This window comes from Coturnix japonica, chromosome 12 (assembly GCF_054131305.1).
Source record: "Coturnix japonica strain WE chromosome 12, WE-NBRP24, whole genome shotgun sequence".
Classification (NCBI taxonomy): Eukaryota; Metazoa; Chordata; class Aves; order Galliformes; family Phasianidae; genus Coturnix; species Coturnix japonica.
Window position 1 is genome coordinate 3428206 of NC_140674.1, and position 18265 is coordinate 3446470.

Genomic DNA, 18265 nt, shown 5'->3' on the forward strand with positions numbered 1-18265 from the left:
CACAGCATGCCCTGCACAGCTCTCTCCAGGCCAAAGGCGAGGGAGAGAAAAGGCTGAATTCACACTTTTTGCTGCTGAGGACAGTTCAGCCTCTGAAACCGTCCTGGTCTCTGTGGTAACCAGAAACAGCAGCATTTTTTGTATGGCCTCCTTCCTCTAACACACTGCACTGCACTCCAGGAGCAGACCAATGCCTGTGGTCCAGCACAGGTTCCCCAGGCAGGCCACAAACCCCAGGGACACACATGCAGAGGGGCTCCCCCTCATTTCTGGCCACTCTGGCAAGCTCCAGCACCCACCATGAACACTAACCCTGCCAACTCCTTTCACAGGGAGTACAGGGACCTGTGCCACACCAGCCCTGCTCCAAGCTGCACCCCAAAGGGTGGCAAGCTCCAGTGCTGGCTGCAGTGACAGCCCTTCCCCAAGCACTCAAAGCAAAAGGGACCTACTCTCCACTGCACACAGTAAAGATAAAGGACAGCACTTTGTGTTATGGTGCTGCTCAGCAGGGAGCTGAACGTGCATCCCGAGCGGCTGCGCAGACAGCAAGAGCTGCAACAGGAAACGGAACAGTGGGTCAGGGGCTGTGGCCAAGAGCAGAGGGAAGGATGAGGAGGCCTCGAACTCCTTCAGCTCCCTCTCAGTGTGGGGGAACTCCAGGGCCCTCCCTGACACCGGGAGAGCAACAGCGGCTGCACAGCCTCGTTGTGCATCGCAGGAATCTGAGAGCAAAGATCACTGGATTGTTTTCACCCCTTTTCTTTTGTATTATAATTGTTATTATTTGCAAAGATCTCAATAGAGGAAGCACGCGGGAAGGGCTGTGCCCCTCTGGCACAGGAGTGCCCAACAACCCCCTCTGCCTGTTGCTTGTTCTGTGAAAGGAGCCTACCCAAAGGCCAGTCAGACCGTTTCCACTGCCAGTCAGCAAAGCAAAGAGCAGCACACAGGACATGAGCTTTCCTCAGGCTTGAGTTTGCAGATGAGGTTCACAGGTTAGGGAGGAAAGCAGTGGTGGGCAGTACAGCACCAGCACTGAGTTGGTCAGCATCTCATAGAGAGCATAAGTGAAAACCAGACCAATTGTGCACTCCGAATAAACTTTCTCCAGACAGGAAGACAGCAGCAAGGCAAAATGGAGCCATAACTCCATGCAAACCTGCTCTCCTGTTTGAGATGGGGAGCAGAGGCAGAACAGGGCAATGCAAGCCAACCAAGCAGGATGGGGCAGCACAGAACAAGCTGGAGCCACCCAAGCAGCACCCAACAATGAAATCCACTTCCTGCCCTCCCCCTCCCCCCACCTCCATTTAGCAAGTAACTATTTCCTCTGGGTTATCACAGGATAGATCTTGTTTTAATTGCAGAGCGAATTGTTTCAAGTCATTAGAAATGTGGACGGTGAGTGTCATCTCCACAGCAACACACCACAACCCCAGGAGCTCACGCAGCTCCCAGGACACAGCAGCAGAGCTCTGCTCCATGGCACCGTGCTCTGCAGTGATGCCTGCAAGCACCTCCGCTCTGCACGGATGGTAGCCACAACATATGGAAAGGAAGCACCGAGAGAGCATATGCAACATAGAGAACAGCCTGTAAAACAGAACTGCACAAAGGAATCTGGATAACAGCGAGTCAGGGGCTGCGCAGCAATTTTATAGCGAGGAGCTGCATCAGAAAGAGCCTATGTCTTTCTGAGATCTATTAATGGGGCTGTCATATGAGAGCCAGGAAGAAGCTGTCTTGCTGTAACTTATCTGGGCTGCTGCACTCAGCCTGGGCGACATTTTTTAAGGAGCATGTAAAAATACCAGGCAGAGTCCCCAGGAGAAATGACAAAGAGCTGGAAAATGTGATTTACAAGCAAAGCTCAAAAGACCCTTTGCTACCTTTGTAGCCTCACTATGCACGCCCTCTAGTAGTTTAATGTCCTATGGCTAAAGCCTTTAATTGCTGCTCTCTGGTTACACCTTCTGGCCCCTTTCCATTTACCTAAATGTTCTGACAGCTCTCATTACAGCTCATCATCTTTTCTTCTTTTATACCTGGTGTAAAAAGACCAACAGGGCCCAGTTGAAATCTGCTCTTCTTCATTATCTCCAAGCCATGTCACCTGGCCAACAGAACACCCTGACAACACCGTGCCCCAGGGATGGAGACGCAGCTCTGGGTATAGAACTTCAGGAGAAGCTGCAAGTGGACTATGAAGGCAAAGTGAAAACAGACTGAAAAGACGTGAAGCCTAAATGAAGGCGGGCGAGGAAGTGGTTAAGTTGGGGCTCATTACAACAACCGTATAAATAGATGGCACAGGAAGTCTGGGGCCCTCAGAAGGAAGAGGAAGTGTTTTCCTTTCCTGAGCCAAGGCACAAGGAGGAACTAGGAAACTGGTCATCTGCTTGCATTGCTTAAGTCCAGTCCTTTCTAACAAAGTGCCTTACGCCAGGTACTTAAACCCATCTACAGGCATTGCAGTAAGTTATGAAGTTTTGAGTTATAAAATGGTTGCGACACCCACGAAGTGAAGTGGAAGCAGAAAATCAGGTCGCTCCTACTTGGCTGCTAAATGCAGGCAGAAGTTTTTTTTTCCCCTTTTCCATTTGAAAAAATATATTTTCATAGGTTTCCTGTTTCAGCAAACAGTTGTCATGGACTACCTGCTAGCTAGGAAGCCTGCAGGGCATCTTTACGTTTCCTTTTGGCTCTCAGGGAGAGGTTTGGTTATTGTACCAGAGATGAAAAATAGCTGCTTACATCAAAGAAAGGCTGTGCCATAGAGAGATGTGGTCGTGGGCATGGTGCTGATGGGTCAGTGGATGGACTGGATGATCTTAGGGCAGAAGGGAAAAGATAAGGGCAGGAAGCTGAGTAACACTGGAGAGAACTGGAGATGAACAGTCCCTGTCTCCCCTGAGATAGCCTTCTGTTTTGCAGACAGCCTGACCCCCATGTTTGGCTTTGCTCGCTCACGTTGCTTTTGTTACAGTGGCCTCTTACATTTGGGTGAAAACACAGAAATCAGAAAAATTGTGGTGAAGTGAGCTTCAGAAGTTCTGAAAAGGGAGAATATTGCTGGAAGGAAAGGAGGAATTGCAGTTTACTAAGAGCTACACATTACTCCCAGATTGTGCTCCTGGCTGAAACGTTGCAAACAAAAACCCCTTAAGTTAAAAAGAGAACATAAAAAAGAAAATTGCTGCTTTGTCAATCCTATAATAGCCCTTCTGTTCCTAAAATGAAACAGAAAGATATCATTGCATATTGCCTCTACCATGGGCTCCACCTCTTTATACATAGCACCAACTTAAGACATACTGCACATGAATGACTGGCTCTGCATCTCAATTCCTAATTGGAACATCTTCATTCTCACTCTTTCATACTAGGGCACACAGAACACCTGCTAAAGCTCTGCACCTCTTTCCTTGCTCACTTGAAACAAGAGCATGAAATAAGAACCCTCTCAATGCCAGCATTCTTCCCTCTATTGCTAAGTGGAAACATACAACGATTTCAGATACAGAGCAAATCTAGTTTAAAACCTGAGCTCTTTCCTAATCCAATTCTGGACACAATAGCTATCATTTTTTTCCCGACTATAATTTCACAGCAAAAAAACTTGGGATAATCTTTCCACTCTGCTCATGCTGTGTTAACTGTTCAATACTTTCTACATAAGGAACCTGAGCCCAGTTTGAGTTAACCTTAAAAAGATCCTGTCATATCTGCCACCTCCCATCTCCTCCGGCCCTGCAAGAGTTTTCATCTGCGTGATTCCACCCAGGCTTCGTTCTGGCAGCCCAACAATTGGCCACGTTCACAGGTAGAAAAATGCTCTTGTGGAGGAATTGGGACGTTTTCAAATTGAAAGAGCCTGCTGAAGAGAAAGGAGTTTTCAGCAAAGCACCAACTCTGCATCCGAAAGAAAAACGCATTTCAAGTTCTAGAAAGTAAAAGGCATACAGAAGTTACCTTGAACCGCCACGATCCCACACTCAAATCCTGTTTCCATTCTGCTATGGCACTCCACAGTTCACACATGAAGCACAGTAATTGTCGAGCACTTAACTAAAATATTTAGGTACAACCTTTTCAGAACACCAAGTGGTTCATAGAGTGGTTTGGGTTGGAAGGGACCTTTAAGATCACCTCATCCCAACCCTGTGCTACAGGCAGTGACACCTCCCATAGCCCAGGCTGCTCACAGCCCCATCCAGCCTGGGCTAGTTATAAAGTGCACCAGCATCACATACACGAGGCAGTCCTTCATTCTAAATAACACATCCAAACTTTTATCAACGCAGCATATTATGATCCAGCTTTTAACAAGATACCCCACCTGAGCAACTGAAGCTTTCATAATTCCTCTGTGTTAGAGCAAGGAAGATTTACAACAACAGCAAGCAAACTGTATGGCTCCACGATGGAATAGGAGGGGCTGGCATCAAATTTAGCTACAGGGTGCAAGTCTGCAGAGCCATGGGGATTCAAAGTAATTTTTAGCAGTTCTGAAAGTGCGTGGGTAGAATTTAAGCAAAGGTTTTGGAGTACACAACTTCTGTGTCATTTGAACACCAGCTTGGTGCTTCTTGGTTTTCTACTGAAAAGCATCAGCTCCCTGAATCAAATGAAAACTTCCATCTTTGGCACTTCAATAACTATCTTGGCCCTAGTGGTTAACAAAAGAAGCCTAAAAACACAGGTTCTCAAGAGTCAGCGAGGCAAGCAAAGGCAACAAATTTAACAACCATCATTTCCAAAGGCGGCTCCCAACTTCTGTTCAGTTTTTCCCCCACTGGAAGGCAGCCTCCTGTTGTCTTCTGTACCGAATGGATCCCAGTTTCAACAGACATCAAGCACTAAATATGACTGATCTATGTAAAATATCCAGTGGAAAATTAAAAGTAACACTAGAAAATCATTTACTCATGCTGCCCCACTAAAGCAAGCTTTGTAGGCACAACATGCATATAATACAGCTGCATTCTCCATGTTATACTGTATCACTTTCTGGGATTGCATAACAAAAAACCATACAGTGATGCACAGATAAGCATGAGCATCTTAGTGTGACTATTTCCTGTCTTCTGCCAGCAAAATTTCTCAGGCTTTTAGCTACAGCAATTGTTTTCTGATGTTAGAATCAATCATAGAATCACCAAGGTTGGAAAAGACCTAAACGATCATCCAGTCCAACCATTCACCTATTACCAATAGCTCCCACTAAACCATGTCCCTCAGTACAACATCCAGTCTTTCCTCAAACACCCCCAGGGTTGGTGACTCCACCACCTCCCTGGGCAGTCCATTCCAGTGCCTGACCACCCCTTCTGAGAAGTAATACTTCCTAATGTCCAGCCTGAATCTCCCCTGCCATAGCTTGAAACCATTCCCTCTGGTCCTATCACTATGTTGTGACATTTGAGCTGACCACTCACTCTTTATTTCAATGGATGACCCCTGGTTTCATTTACTTACTGTATGAGTAAGACCAAACTCATTAGCACGTTCACAGAACAACACTGCAGCAAAACTGCTTAGCAAGTTTACAGGTGACACCAAGCTGAGCAGTTGGCACTACAGAAGAGATGCCGTGCAAAGGGACGCAGCAAGCTTGAGAAATGGACCCACATGAACACAATGAGGTGCAACAAGGCCAAGTGCAATGAGTGCTGAACTTACGTGGGGGCACCCAGCCAATGGCAAGGGCTGGGAGTGGCTGAACCTTAAGGACCTTTCCAACACAACCATCCTGTGATTCTACGAAGCTAACCTTAAGAAGAACTCTCATTTAACAAAACCCATCACAAAACTAAATGCAAACAAGAACTCCTCAAACCTTCCCCTTTTATGCTCTCCCTAAACAGTATCTCTGAAATAAAACTGGTTGTGAAGCTGATTTTTTTTTTTTTTTAAGCTCTGTTCCCTGGAATTGGACACAAGCCAGTGTTTCTATTTCTGCATGCGCACGGATGTGGCACACAACGAAGATGAACTTCTGGAAAGGTTATGCAATGCCTTGGTGAAAACCAGCACTTTCTCTGCATACAGCTCGACTGCATTCAGTCGCCAAGCACACCTTCTATTGATTACATCAGGTCACTACAATCCTGCCAAGTTCGGAGCATGAAGCCTAATCCAGAGTTACCTGGGAATTTTAATTCAGGCTCAGCCTGTGGACACAGAGCACTGCCAGACCATGGCCAGCTTGGCTGTGCTTTGTCTATAAGGCTTTCCAATCCCAGCTTCGTTGGGCATTTCTTTAGCATACTGGAAAAGGAAAGCTTTAGAAGAATGGAACCAGAAGAAGGGAACTGATTTTGACTTTCAGTGGAGAACCAAGATGGAAAACTGTCAGAAGTGATGACCTGAAGACAAAAATTGGACACCTTCTTATAGTTCTCACTCAATTACCACCCTTCCTTTCAAATGTGCTCACAGAAGTGGTTCATTTGGGATGAGAACATCTACAGGGGTGGGCACAACTTCCTACAGAGGGTTTGATGCTGGAGAAGGTTTCTGTGACACTGGAGATGAACCATTGCTCCCAACCCCCAGCCAAAGTCTTGGGCCCATTTTTGTGCCAGCAGCAAACTCAAACACTCGTGTTTGTGCACTTGTGTGTTCACAGCAGGACCTGAAAGATCTCATGGGGCAGCAAACAGCTGCTGGGTGCGCAGTTGTGGGTGTCCAAAGACTTTTGAAAGGAACACAAGGTGAAACAATTACTCTTTTTAAACAAGAACTGCTGAACTGATTGCTCTTTTATAGATCTAATCTTTACCTTCCAAATCTTAAAATATTTTGCAGCCATATTTTCAGGAAACTGGAAACACTCTGAAAGGATTCAAACTCAACAAAAGCTGGATATGGTTTGTTTGTATGAAGAATTTTGTGTACTGAGGGATTCAGCAGCAGGAATGTGCTTGTTTCAGGAAATACCTGGTGTTTTCTTATTAAATCTGCTTCTTTCTGTGTTGGTTTGGTTTTGTTTAAGCCTGCAAAATACATTATATTTATTCCTACCTCAGATGCAACGGCAGAAAGAACATTTTCCTTGTATAAACAGATTTGGATACACTGCAGGGACAAAGCGCACAGATTCTGCTAAGCCCTGACTGCCAATTAATTTCAGTCCCGCGTTTCAAGAGTGGAAAGAGTTCTACAGATTGATCTAAAATCAACATTGGAAGACATTCAAATTGGAATTGTACCATTTTCAGCAATAAAATACAGCTTCACATAATTAAATTACGTATTTGAGCATGATAGAAATGTGTTTCCCTATGTTTCAAGGGATCTTGTTCCTAATTATTCTCTGGTTGTCCACTTGTCCCTCATTTCTATGCAAGAAAAGCCATCATCCTAATTACAGCTCCGCATTTCAGTGCCAACAGAGTTCTGCAGAAGCAGTAAGCTTTCTGTGTAATCCGTGATCTCGCCCAAGTAATTCAGGTAAACTCAGTTCCATTTTCAGCATTAATTTTCCTTAAAGTACATTGATGGTACTTGCAGCCTCTCACCATTCTCTACTGAAACACTCCATCCAAACACTGTTCCATCCTTCAAGCAATGCTGCTTCTCCCATCCCCTGTCTTGCAGCGGTGCAGGTGCAGCTGTCCCGCTATGGTCCCCTGGGATGCATAGAACCATAGAACCACGAGGTTGGAAAGGACCTATAAGATCATCTAGTCCAACCATGCAGAACACCAGCCCACAGCCACACAGCCCTGCCCACCAGCACACACCTGCCTGGAGGAGGCGGCTGTGGGATCCTGGTGGGATGCTTGGTCACCTCCTGCCTTTCAATTGAATCAGGAGGGATTCAGCAGTACCCAGTGCTTCTCAGCTGCAAGCAGACAGTGGATGTCTTAATGTCTCCATGCTGCCTGCAAGGCAGACTTGTGCCTGCCCTGTCCTCAGTGGAGCCCATAAGGCTTTGACATCAAGTTGAGTAGGTATAAAGCGAGGCCTTGAATGTAATACAGAACCATAGAAACACAGAATGGTTGGTCTGGAAGGAACCCCAAATAACCCCCAGCCCTAACCCTTGCCATTGCTCCCTGAAGCTCAGGCTGCCTATCCAGCCTGGCCCTGAGCACCTCCAGGGATGTGCTCTTCTCTGGGCAGCAGTGCCAGGGCTTCAATGCACTCTGAGTAAAGAATTTCTTCCTCACATCTAATCTAAATCTCCAGCTTAAAGCCATTTCCCATCCTATCACTATCAAACCATGTAAGAAGTCGGTCTTCCTCTTGCTTATAAGCTCCCCTCAAGTATTGGGAAGAATATATACATTGCACAGCTGGCAGCATAATCTCTAAGGGGTTGCAGAGTCGAGAAGGTGTTCCCATCACCCAAAGGATCACGCTTTGCATTATCTCCCACTCAAACCAGCTCAAGTGCAGTTTCCAAGTAGACGGGCTTTGATCAGATACAGACAGATGAACAAACTCTAAAGCAAACCACAAAATCCTTACCACAGAAAACCCTCTCTTGGCCTCAGCTGTCACAGCAGCACACCAATTTACAGCACGGTATCAAAGAAAGGGACAAAAACCCCAAAAGCTTTGCCCCTCTCTGCAAGGGGCCCGCAAGGAAGTAGGTGCTGCACGTGCCACGACAGCCACAAACTGCTTCTGACGTTGGTGACAACAGTGGTGACACCAGGAACTGACCTCAGCTTGTGCTCTTATCAGATTGTGCTGGCAGGATGGGCAGCTGTGTGAATGTCTGCTGACAGGGAACAGGTTGGTGTGCCGGATGGAGCTTTTACATCGAGCTCCACCCTGCAGGACTCATACACTGAAACCAGGACAAATTTCCCCCCAGAGGCCGGGGCAGCCCTGCAGACGGTGATGCAGACCAGCAGCCCTCTCACTGCATGGCCTGTGCCTGTCTCAGGCAGAGGACATTGGCCTTTCAGACACATTAAAGCCTCCCCAAAATGTGTTTCTAGAGGTGGGTTGGAGGGGAAGCCCTTTATCAGCGCTCCTGCTTTCTGGGAGCCCACGCTGTAAGGACAGGAGTAACCTGCAGCTCCAGCGTCAGTTGTGCAGTGAGTCACCAGCACTGGGCTGCCTCACACTGCTTGCACTGCACTGCTGGTTTCCTGTTGTACGCAGCCTTCTGGCAGAGCTGAGAACATTACCAGCAAGGAGGGGAAAAAAGAAAAGAAAGAAAGAAAAAAGGAAGCTCAATGATCACTAGGTGTAAAACTGCTGCCAGAGCACCTATTGATCTCACTGAAGTCAGCAAAAACTACAAGCAAATAGGGTCAGGTCCTCCCTTTGCAGCAAGCAGCAAGTCTAAGTGTGGCATAGAAAATCTCTGCGGCAATGGTGATTTCCAGTACAGATGTGCACAGAACGCTAAGCTGGCACCAGTGCAATGAACACCTCCTCATTTACACTCAAAGCAGAGTGCAGGGAGATGACAGCAGAGCACTGCCAGGGAGCTGGGAAGCTACTGCGCTCTGGGAAGGTGAAGTGGAAAGAAAGAGACAGGCAGTGACCTTCAAAACAGAAGGGTTTTCCATACTGTCATACAGTCTATTGCACAGTGTGAGAAGACAGCGGCTCGCCATGACTCCTTCCAACATCAAAGTATTCCATGGAAATTGCCAAGCCTTGAGGCTGGCAAACAGAAAGAAAAAAGAAGGGGACCAGAGCTGCTCCTTTAGCCAGCAGGCTGCTCTCCTGCCTTAGCAAGGTGTCTCTGCACCCCAGAGGTTCTTCCCAAAGATGGGCAGGGAGCAGCTATGCTAACCCAGGGGCAGCAGGTTGCCACCCTGACATCCCTGCCCCCAGGCTGCTGTGCTACTGTATGGCTTCTGCTGCCTTCCTGTTTGTGGTGTGGTGAGACACTGCAGGCTACCAGATAGATCTTGATGACTAATTGTTCTCAGGCTGGGACAAAGATCTCTATTCGCTGTAACAGATCCTCTGTTGCAAGGATTTCTGTCCTGCCTCCCCTTCTTCCTTAAGTAAGTTTGCATTGGCAGGATGCAGGTTGGATTCATCCAAGCCGTGGATCTGTGCCTACCTTTGGATGTCTCAGGTAATGGAAGGGAAACTCAGCAGCCCCAGACAAAGAGGAGGGGGGACAAAAACTCAATGACTGTAACCACTACAATGTGGTACAGATATGGCAGGCAAGAGAGGTTCCAACCCTGGCCATACTGACTGCTGTATGGCTGTCACAATGCAGAAAGCCAATGGCAAATCACAAAATGCATGTCACAAAATGCTGGAGAGATGTATGCAAATATTTTTTTCACCAGTTTGAATGCAAAACCACGCACCTCTGAATGCAAAAATCTGCACCGCCCCTTCTGCCACCTGTACTGCAAAGTTAATTCAGCCACACAAACAATAGAATGGAGCATCATTACACTGGTGCCAGACCAGGTTCTCATTAAGCAAACTGGAATCTATTCACCAGTACCCAGAAAACGTGAAATAACTTGCAGCATTAAAGAGGAAAAAGCCCCACATCACAGAGTAGCAGAGGGAGAGCTGTCATGTCACCAGTGCTGCATGTGTAGCTGGGATTTTACACATCTCAACCTGCTTTCAGCATGAAAAACGACCAACAGACACCGCCTGGATGCAGACAGGAAGGAGCTTCAGGAAAGAGCACTGTGCAAGCAAAAGAGGTCACACTGCACAGTCAGAGCCCCTGCTTGGAGCCAGGCTGACCTCGGGATTTAGTACTGCAACCCTCCTGTGCCTTTCTTTATTATTATTTTAAGCCCAGAAAAGGGAAGAATCTACTGATTGCTGAGCCTACGTGCTACCTGGTCTAGTTCAATAGATTGCATTTTTAATGGGCTTTTTGCAGCATGTTAAACTCTCCCTATTTGGCAGCTTTCACATCCTCACACAGGAGAACCGCTCTTCCAAAATATGGCTCTTTAATACGCACAAAACAGTTTTTTACCTCTTACAGGACTCAACAGACAAGTAAGGAAAGCTGTCTGGCCCAACAATGCACCAAGAAAAGCAGCCAACAACATGAGATCTGGAAGCTTCAATTACAACCCAAGTCTCTCTCTTGCAGAAGCAGCCAGACCCCCCATGCTGTTTCTTCCAAACATGAGTTAACAATTCCCTTTCTTTAGCCCACCCCTGATGTTTAACCTAGAGCCCCCGGTAAGCCCACAATCAGACCAAAAGTGCCGAGATTGTACCAATCAGTTTGATTGCATTTCTGATAGACCACATTAAAAAATCCAGTGGATTTCAAAAGGTTTCACTCAGAAAGACCCAACGGAGGTCTAATATTGCTGAATCCACTGGCAGTCCAATAATCACTTCCCAGAAATGATGAGGATGCAATTAATTGCAAACAATACCCTCCAAAGAACTGGGATGAGGAATTGCATGCAAAGGGGAGAGCCTGAGCTGACCGACAGCAGTTTGATTCAACCTGATTTTGTGCAAAGTCACGTTTGGTGCTCAGCAGCAGCAGCAGGATGAAACCACACCTTCAGCTCATTCATAAGTCTTGACAAGCACTTGAGCTGCCCATTGCTACAGCAGAATGAAACACTGATTTCTCAGGGCTGCAGGACTTTTGAACCATCACAGGTCCACCCTGAATAACAATGGTGCAAATGCGTATTTCCATTTCATTCCCTACAAAATCTATGCCTACTTCTGAGGGTTGTAAGAGGCCATAGCCACCCCTCAGTGTTTCATGGTCTGGATTGAGAAAACAAGGCCTGAGAGGTGATAAGGAAGAGAAAGTGGCTCGTTTGCAATCCTACAGCAGAACAGGAATAAAATGAAGATGTGAAACTCCTGCCCTCAGTCCTGGTACCTTCTGTATCCTGAGGCTACAACTCAGCTTGCACTTTCTGAATGTAAGTAAACTGTGCAGTGATTCTGGGGTGAAAAGATCCACAATGCACTGACCAAAAGCAAATTGCATGGGAAAAGGTATGCCCTAAAGGGAGGTTTTCAGTTACATGGACTGGAGACCAGCACTGTGCTGGCATGGGGCACTAGTTTCACTTCCTATGTCCTACTCTCCTAGCATTAGAACCATTGTGAAAGCACACAGCAAGTAACACTAAGTGCATCTTTGTGGGACTGAATGATTCACCGCGTGGCTTACCTGGACGATCAGCTTCTTTTCTTTATCAGGCAGAATTCGGTAGGTATAAACACAGTTCCGATACCTGGAACAGATCAGAGATGCTGTTAGACTGCCTGCAGAGGGAATGAATTGCACCATAGCACCCCTCCCCATGAGAGGAGATATGGCAAGGTCCCTGGACACATAGATACCTCCATGCATAAACATGGGCTTAAAACATTTCTCTCCATTTCCCTCAAGCCTCCAAAGTAACATCAGCTATAACTATTGTTTTGTCCCGGTTACGTTCAATTAGATTTTTATTTAAGGGAGGACAGAAGAGGCTTTTGCCCACATCAGTGTGCAAGAGTCCAAGGGCAAGGAAGGAAAGCCTCAGCTGCGCTGCAATGTGGTAAGCATGACCTTCCTCGGCAGCTGCTGAGCTCTAGGGAGCTTACATAGGAAACACTGGCTGAAAAATAGACTTTTACCTTTTCTCCAGTGTGAACAAGATTGTTCAAACCCTTCAAGTTACCTGCAAAGCATTCTGTTAAAACACACGATATGGCTTTAAGCCAGTGAAATATGCTAGTTTCAACCCTTCCTCTCATAGGAAAACCTGGAATCCATTATCAGAGCCTCCTTGCCTCCCATCAGAGCCACTGCATTACCCTCAGGATCACTGTGAAATGTGGGCTGAGGTCACTGTGAGCTTATTCATCATGCACTTTCCAGTATCATTCCAGGCAGGAGAGAGAAAGAGAAACCACCAGGACTGCAGGGAGTCACAAAAAGCAACTGGAAACGAAATTATTCACAAATCAGAGCTGACTTTTCTTGGGTGTTTGGAGGATTTACTCCTGCATCCATATGAACTTCTTTCTAATGGCATCAATGGCCAAGCACACAGAATTGCCCACAGAGCTTCAGTAAGCAGTGCAATCCCATGCCATAAGCATCCACTCATCCACAGCTGAGGAGCTGCTGTACCAGGGGGCTGGGAGAAGCCATGGATACAGTCCTGAGCACCTTCAGACTGCCACAACTCTGCTCATTTCACTGAGCCCAGAGCAGACAGAACCAGAGGAGGGTATGCCTCCAGAAAGGGTATAGGTTTGGGTTTTATCTGCCAATGCAGTTCTCTTACACCATTTCCTCCTTCTGATACACAAACAAGGCTAAGCAGAACTGCTCATGCAGCTGATGAGAGAAAACTTTTGTGAGTGGAGATTATGGAACTGATAAACAAAGCAGCTTAATGGCGCTTGTGTCAGAGAAGGACCCTCCATGAAAGTTCCCATCGCACAGGGTCTTATGATGCTGGCATAACACTTGCCAAGAGATTGCAGCTGAAGTAGTGGAAAAGCAAGCCAAGAGCTGCTGGGTAAGATAGGATCAAGGAGGAGCACTTTATAGGATCAAGCATGGGGCCCCTCCAGCAGCCCCCTAGCTTAGTGAACATGGGTGGAGAAGGCTGTGGTGTGTACCTCATTCTCAACCCTCAGCATCACAACTGCCAGGCTGCATGGCCCCAATCGCTCTCACATTCCAGGTCCTCCCTACAAACTGGCTATGAGTTCAGAATTGCCCTACTGCTGCTGAGCCTGGCTGTGTATGTGTGTGGGGGGGTAAATACATCATCTACCTGAGCTTAAACACATCCCCAAGTACTTTCTGATGTGTTTGCTCCCTCAGACAGCTAGCAGAAGAAAGGGTGTGCTTTCCATTTCCTCTCATACTGACCCTCATGCACAGGTGATGATGTGCATACTGGAAGCACACCGAGATCCTAATCACAATGAAGTCTGCCTGAGCATCCTATGAGACATGTCATCCCCTCAGGGTGCAGGAAATGGTACCTCGAAGGAACAGTCCTGGAGGAACCCAAACCTGCACCTAAAGCTGCGAGCTCTTCTCTGGAAGCACCACTGCTCCTGCATTCCCTTGGGCTGAGTTAGCCCATGAGTTGGCAAGACTAACAGCCCGGGCTCAGAGAAAAGAGGAGGAAAGTGCCTTTGCTTCTTGCCTTTTATGGGGCAGTGTGACCAGCAGAGAGAGGAGGGAGGACATCAGAGCTGGGGGAGGAGCGTTCCCTGCTCTCTGCTGAGCTCAGTGCTGCTGCTGTCAATTTTAGGTTTTTTTTACCCCTTCCTACTGGTCCACATATACACAGCGACTTTCTACATCACCCTCTTTTAGTGACAGCCTCCTGCAGCCACTCCACCCCTTCCTCTCACCTTGTCTCCAGCCTCTCCATTCTTCAGACAGGAGTGACCCAAGCACTGCCAGCACCTCCCATTTGGTAACACAGCTGAAACCCAGACAGACACCTCCGAGGAAGTTTCCAGCTTCAGGAAAGCTGTGCGCTTTGTCAGGATGACATTCAGAGGGAACGACTTATTCACCGCCTTTAACCCTTTCTCTCCACAAACCAATTGCAGGCCAGAGCGGGTTGATAGGACGTTACACTCTCACATGCTGAGCTGCTGTTGATAGACCCAGCTGCCCTTGGCTGACAAAGCTGGGTGCTCCCTGTTTCTTTAATCAAACCATTCATGTCGGCCACCTCAGAATGGATTTAAAAACATAACCTTTGGCTCCCGGCTCAGAAAATCCTGGTCATTATATTGTTCCTATTTCCTGATCCCAGGTCTCTCAAACCACAAAGGCTTTCAAAGTTGGCTGCAAAAACATTTACAATGGAAAAACTTATGCAAATGCACGTTAGCAGACATTTTTTACGGCACCTTCCCTTTCTGCAGTCTCCACCACCGCTCTGTAAAGACATCTTGTGTGTGTGTGTGTGTTTGCTGGTTACAAAGCAAAGCGTTTGTACTAAAAATGCTCAATGGAAGCAGCTGTCTGTTCCAGTAAAACGTTCCCTTAGTGGCAACTTGTGCCCTCAGCCCTTGCCAGAACGCCCGTGTACGTGGAGAAGCTGCCCAGCCTTCTGCCAGACAGCCCTGGGCAGCAGCATGTGCTGTCATCATAAGCCTGACCTCAGAGACAAGCAGACGGAGCAGAGTTATAAACGGCAGCACCGCCTCCACCGCTGCAAGAAACACGCTTTCAGAAAGAAGCTATACTGGGAAACCCACTTGTAGTTTCATGGGCAGTGGAGGGGGGGAATAAGTTGTTATTAATCCAACAACAAGGATCTGACAGGCAGAACGGGCTCTCACAGAGGCTCTTGTGGCCTCAGATAGTGCCTGCCTTATCCCCTGTAGTGCCAAATTCAGCCCTCAAACTTTACTTGCTGCCTTCAGTCTCCTTTGGCCCTGCAAACCCAGGGCAGGTGAGCACCTCTCTCTAGTGCTCAGCCCCAACCCAAATGCAGAGGTCAGGGCTGCCAGTGTTTCTCCTCTCCCTGTTTCCTACACGATGATATTTACCCCATGAGACGCATTACTGGTGCAGGCAGATTCACTGCTGTGCTGAGTGCATCGTGCTCTGCTCCAGGAACACAGCACTGTACAGGGTGCTGGGTTAAACGCACACTGAACCAGAGCAAGAACGTGCCTCAGAGGTACTGAGCTCAGCGTTTGCAGTTACATGTAAATACATGACCGAACGGGCAATCAGGCTCTAAGAAGTCAAGAGGTTCCTTTATCTCAGAGCGCAGCAACAGACTTTGTCCTTTTGTATCACGGGCAAGAGCAAAGAGTACAGCAGCAGAAGAGCCCAGCTTCGCTCTGCCAGCTCCCAACCATACCCTGTGGCCCAGCAGGTGAAAACCAGCCATGCTTTGCTGGGCTGCACCTTCCTAAGGGCACAGTGGCTGTTTGGGTGCAGGGGTAACCCCTCCATGAGCAGGGATGAAAGCACCAAGTTGAAAGTGTACTTACAGCACGCAGAGTGCATATGCCGAAGCAATGGACTCGCTGGCCCGCACAAGGAAGCTGCCATCCTTGCCTACTTTGGAGAGCAGGTCTTCGGCTCTGGAGCGAGTGATGTTGCCGTGGTACCAGCACTGATCCATGGCTGCAGCTGGAGGAAACCTGAATGCCAGTACAGGAGCTGCCAGAACTGCCTCTGTGTCTGTGTGTAACGATCAGGCAGCTCCAGCTCAGCAGCTTCCTGTTTCAATAGTACAGAGAGGGAAAGGAAACTCGGCCGCGGAGAACTTCCTCAACTCAAACAGCTCAGAGAGTGAGCATGACACGTTCCTGCAGCCCCTGCTCTCTCTGCATGCTACAACAGAAGCGACTGGTGAGCCCACATTCCCTGCCTTTCCCTTCACATCCCCATATTCAGTACCAAAACCCCACACAGGGGTCCCTCCTGTTCCCCCACTAACTCGGTCCCACAGGCATTGGTGGTCTGCCTTCCTATTTATGGTCTTTTGGCAGACCCTTTGGGTTTCCATCATTTTCCTGTCTGTCGGTCCTACCCATGACAGGTCTCCATGGGGAACAAATAAATCCCAGACTGGCCTGAAAACAACCTGTGCATTGGGATCCTTAGTAACAACCGCCTCATTCCTGCACTGATCCTCACATTTAGCTAGGGGTTCAGCAAGGGACTTGAAAGACCCAAATAGAAATAATAACAATAATAAATTATCCCCATACACCTCCATGTACAAAAGTATAGCAGGATTAGTTTTGGGAGTCATTGGCCAAAGCTCCCTGTTAGCTGCTGTGAGACAGACTTGAAGGTCCTTCCAACAATAAATCCCCAAAGGTAGGACCGAGCAAATAATTTTTGGCAACCTGCGTCAGAGAGGAGAACTGGGACTTTCACTTCCCTTTTCTTTGTCTGCACATCTGTCCCTAGTCTAGGCTCTGTGCTGCACGCTCAGAGCTGCATCTCCAAGGCAAAGCAACAAGACATGCTTGCAACAAGCAACAGTGTGGCTGCAGGAGAACTGCTTGCATGGCAACTTTGGTTGCCTCTCCTCCAGCTGCTCTGCCTTTGAAGGCAGTGCTTCTGCTCACCCACGTTTGAGCTGCAGTCCAAAGCAGCATCCAAGTGGGACTGTGTGTCAGGAGAGCCCCCGTGCAAAGCACACACAGCTCAGCGCAGCCTTCAGCTCCCAGAGCCAGAAGTGCTGTGGATCACACACAGCATACAGGAGTGCTGCTGCTTCACACAGCAGGCAGAAGAAAGCAAAACCAGAATTTATGGACACTAAGAGGGAGATGGAAGCCATACAGCCCAGCACCCATCCCTATTTGCCTCCCTGGCACTTTCAGCTTTCCAGACATTGACTCTACAGAGTCAATTCAGAACTGCGCAAACCTGCTAAATGGGCAGAACTGCAACATGCAGGGCTTCCTGTCCATGCTGAGCAAGCACTGTCTGCAGACCAAAATTAGCTCAGCAGGACCTGCCCTGCAGCTTCACCCAGATCTACACAGGCTTTAGAAGCCACACTCCCACAGTGCCTAAGTGAAGTCTGATGCTTAATGCTATGAAGTAGCTCTGAATGGACAACAGCTGTCAAGCTGCAGTGTGGGTGCAAGCCTTATTCTCCCTACTGAGAAGAGTGTCTGTGTATTGCAAAGAAGGCTGGTGAGCAGACCTGAGGATGAAGAGGGTAGAGAAGGAGAGTGCAACTGTTTGCCATAGAGAGTGCAGTGATCACATCCAGTGCACACAGTGATATACAGCTTGCAAGTTTACATAAGGATTAAGGTGCACTTCAAATAGCTATACAGTCATCCTACAGCTGGGATAAAGCATCTTGTAAGAGCTTCCCTTGTAAAACAAAAGAATAATGGATACAGCTGTCAGGCAAATCCAACCCAGACTCAACAGTAGCTATACAATAACTGCAGCAGCAGTATTCCACTTTACATCAGAGAATGAGGCCACAGCTAAAGCACTGCAATGTTGGCTAATCAAAAATTACAGCGCTCACAGTCTACAGACAGAACAAACATTATTGTTTCCCATGTTGACATGTTATTCCAAGCTTTCTCTCAGGCGCTGCAATAAATACTTTACCTGACCAGTGTTTGCCACAGATGGCCAGGCAGTATTCTACCAGGTGGCTGCAAACTCCCCAGCCTGCCCAGTGCATAAATATTGCATGTAGCATCACTCAAGTTTTACAGCAGTCACCCCAAAATCTTACCCATATCCAGGCTGTGTAGTTCAACACCACATGAAAAATGCCCACAAGGGTATTTTCATGTCATGAAACAAAAGGATTTCTTAGTATGCCTGACATGAGGAGCT

General features: G+C 47.6%; 1 protein-coding gene across 4 annotated transcripts in view; it reads right to left on the minus strand.

Moving 5' to 3' along the window:
* INPP5D (inositol polyphosphate-5-phosphatase D) overlaps positions 1-16293 on the minus strand; it is a 43356-nt gene extending 27063 nt beyond the window's left edge. For all 4 annotated transcript variants that reach the window (XM_085512542.1, XM_085512541.1, XM_085512540.1 and 1 more), the window contains exons 1-2: positions 15928-16293; positions 12122-12185 (exon numbers count right to left, since the gene is read on the minus strand). In XM_085512542.1, coding sequence (XP_085368668.1) covers positions 12122-12185; positions 15928-16061 — 198 coding nt within the window. In that variant the 5' untranslated portion in view covers positions 16062-16293. The remainder of the gene's footprint in view (positions 1-12121; positions 12186-15927) is intronic.
* Positions 16294-18265: the final 1972 nt, after the last annotated feature.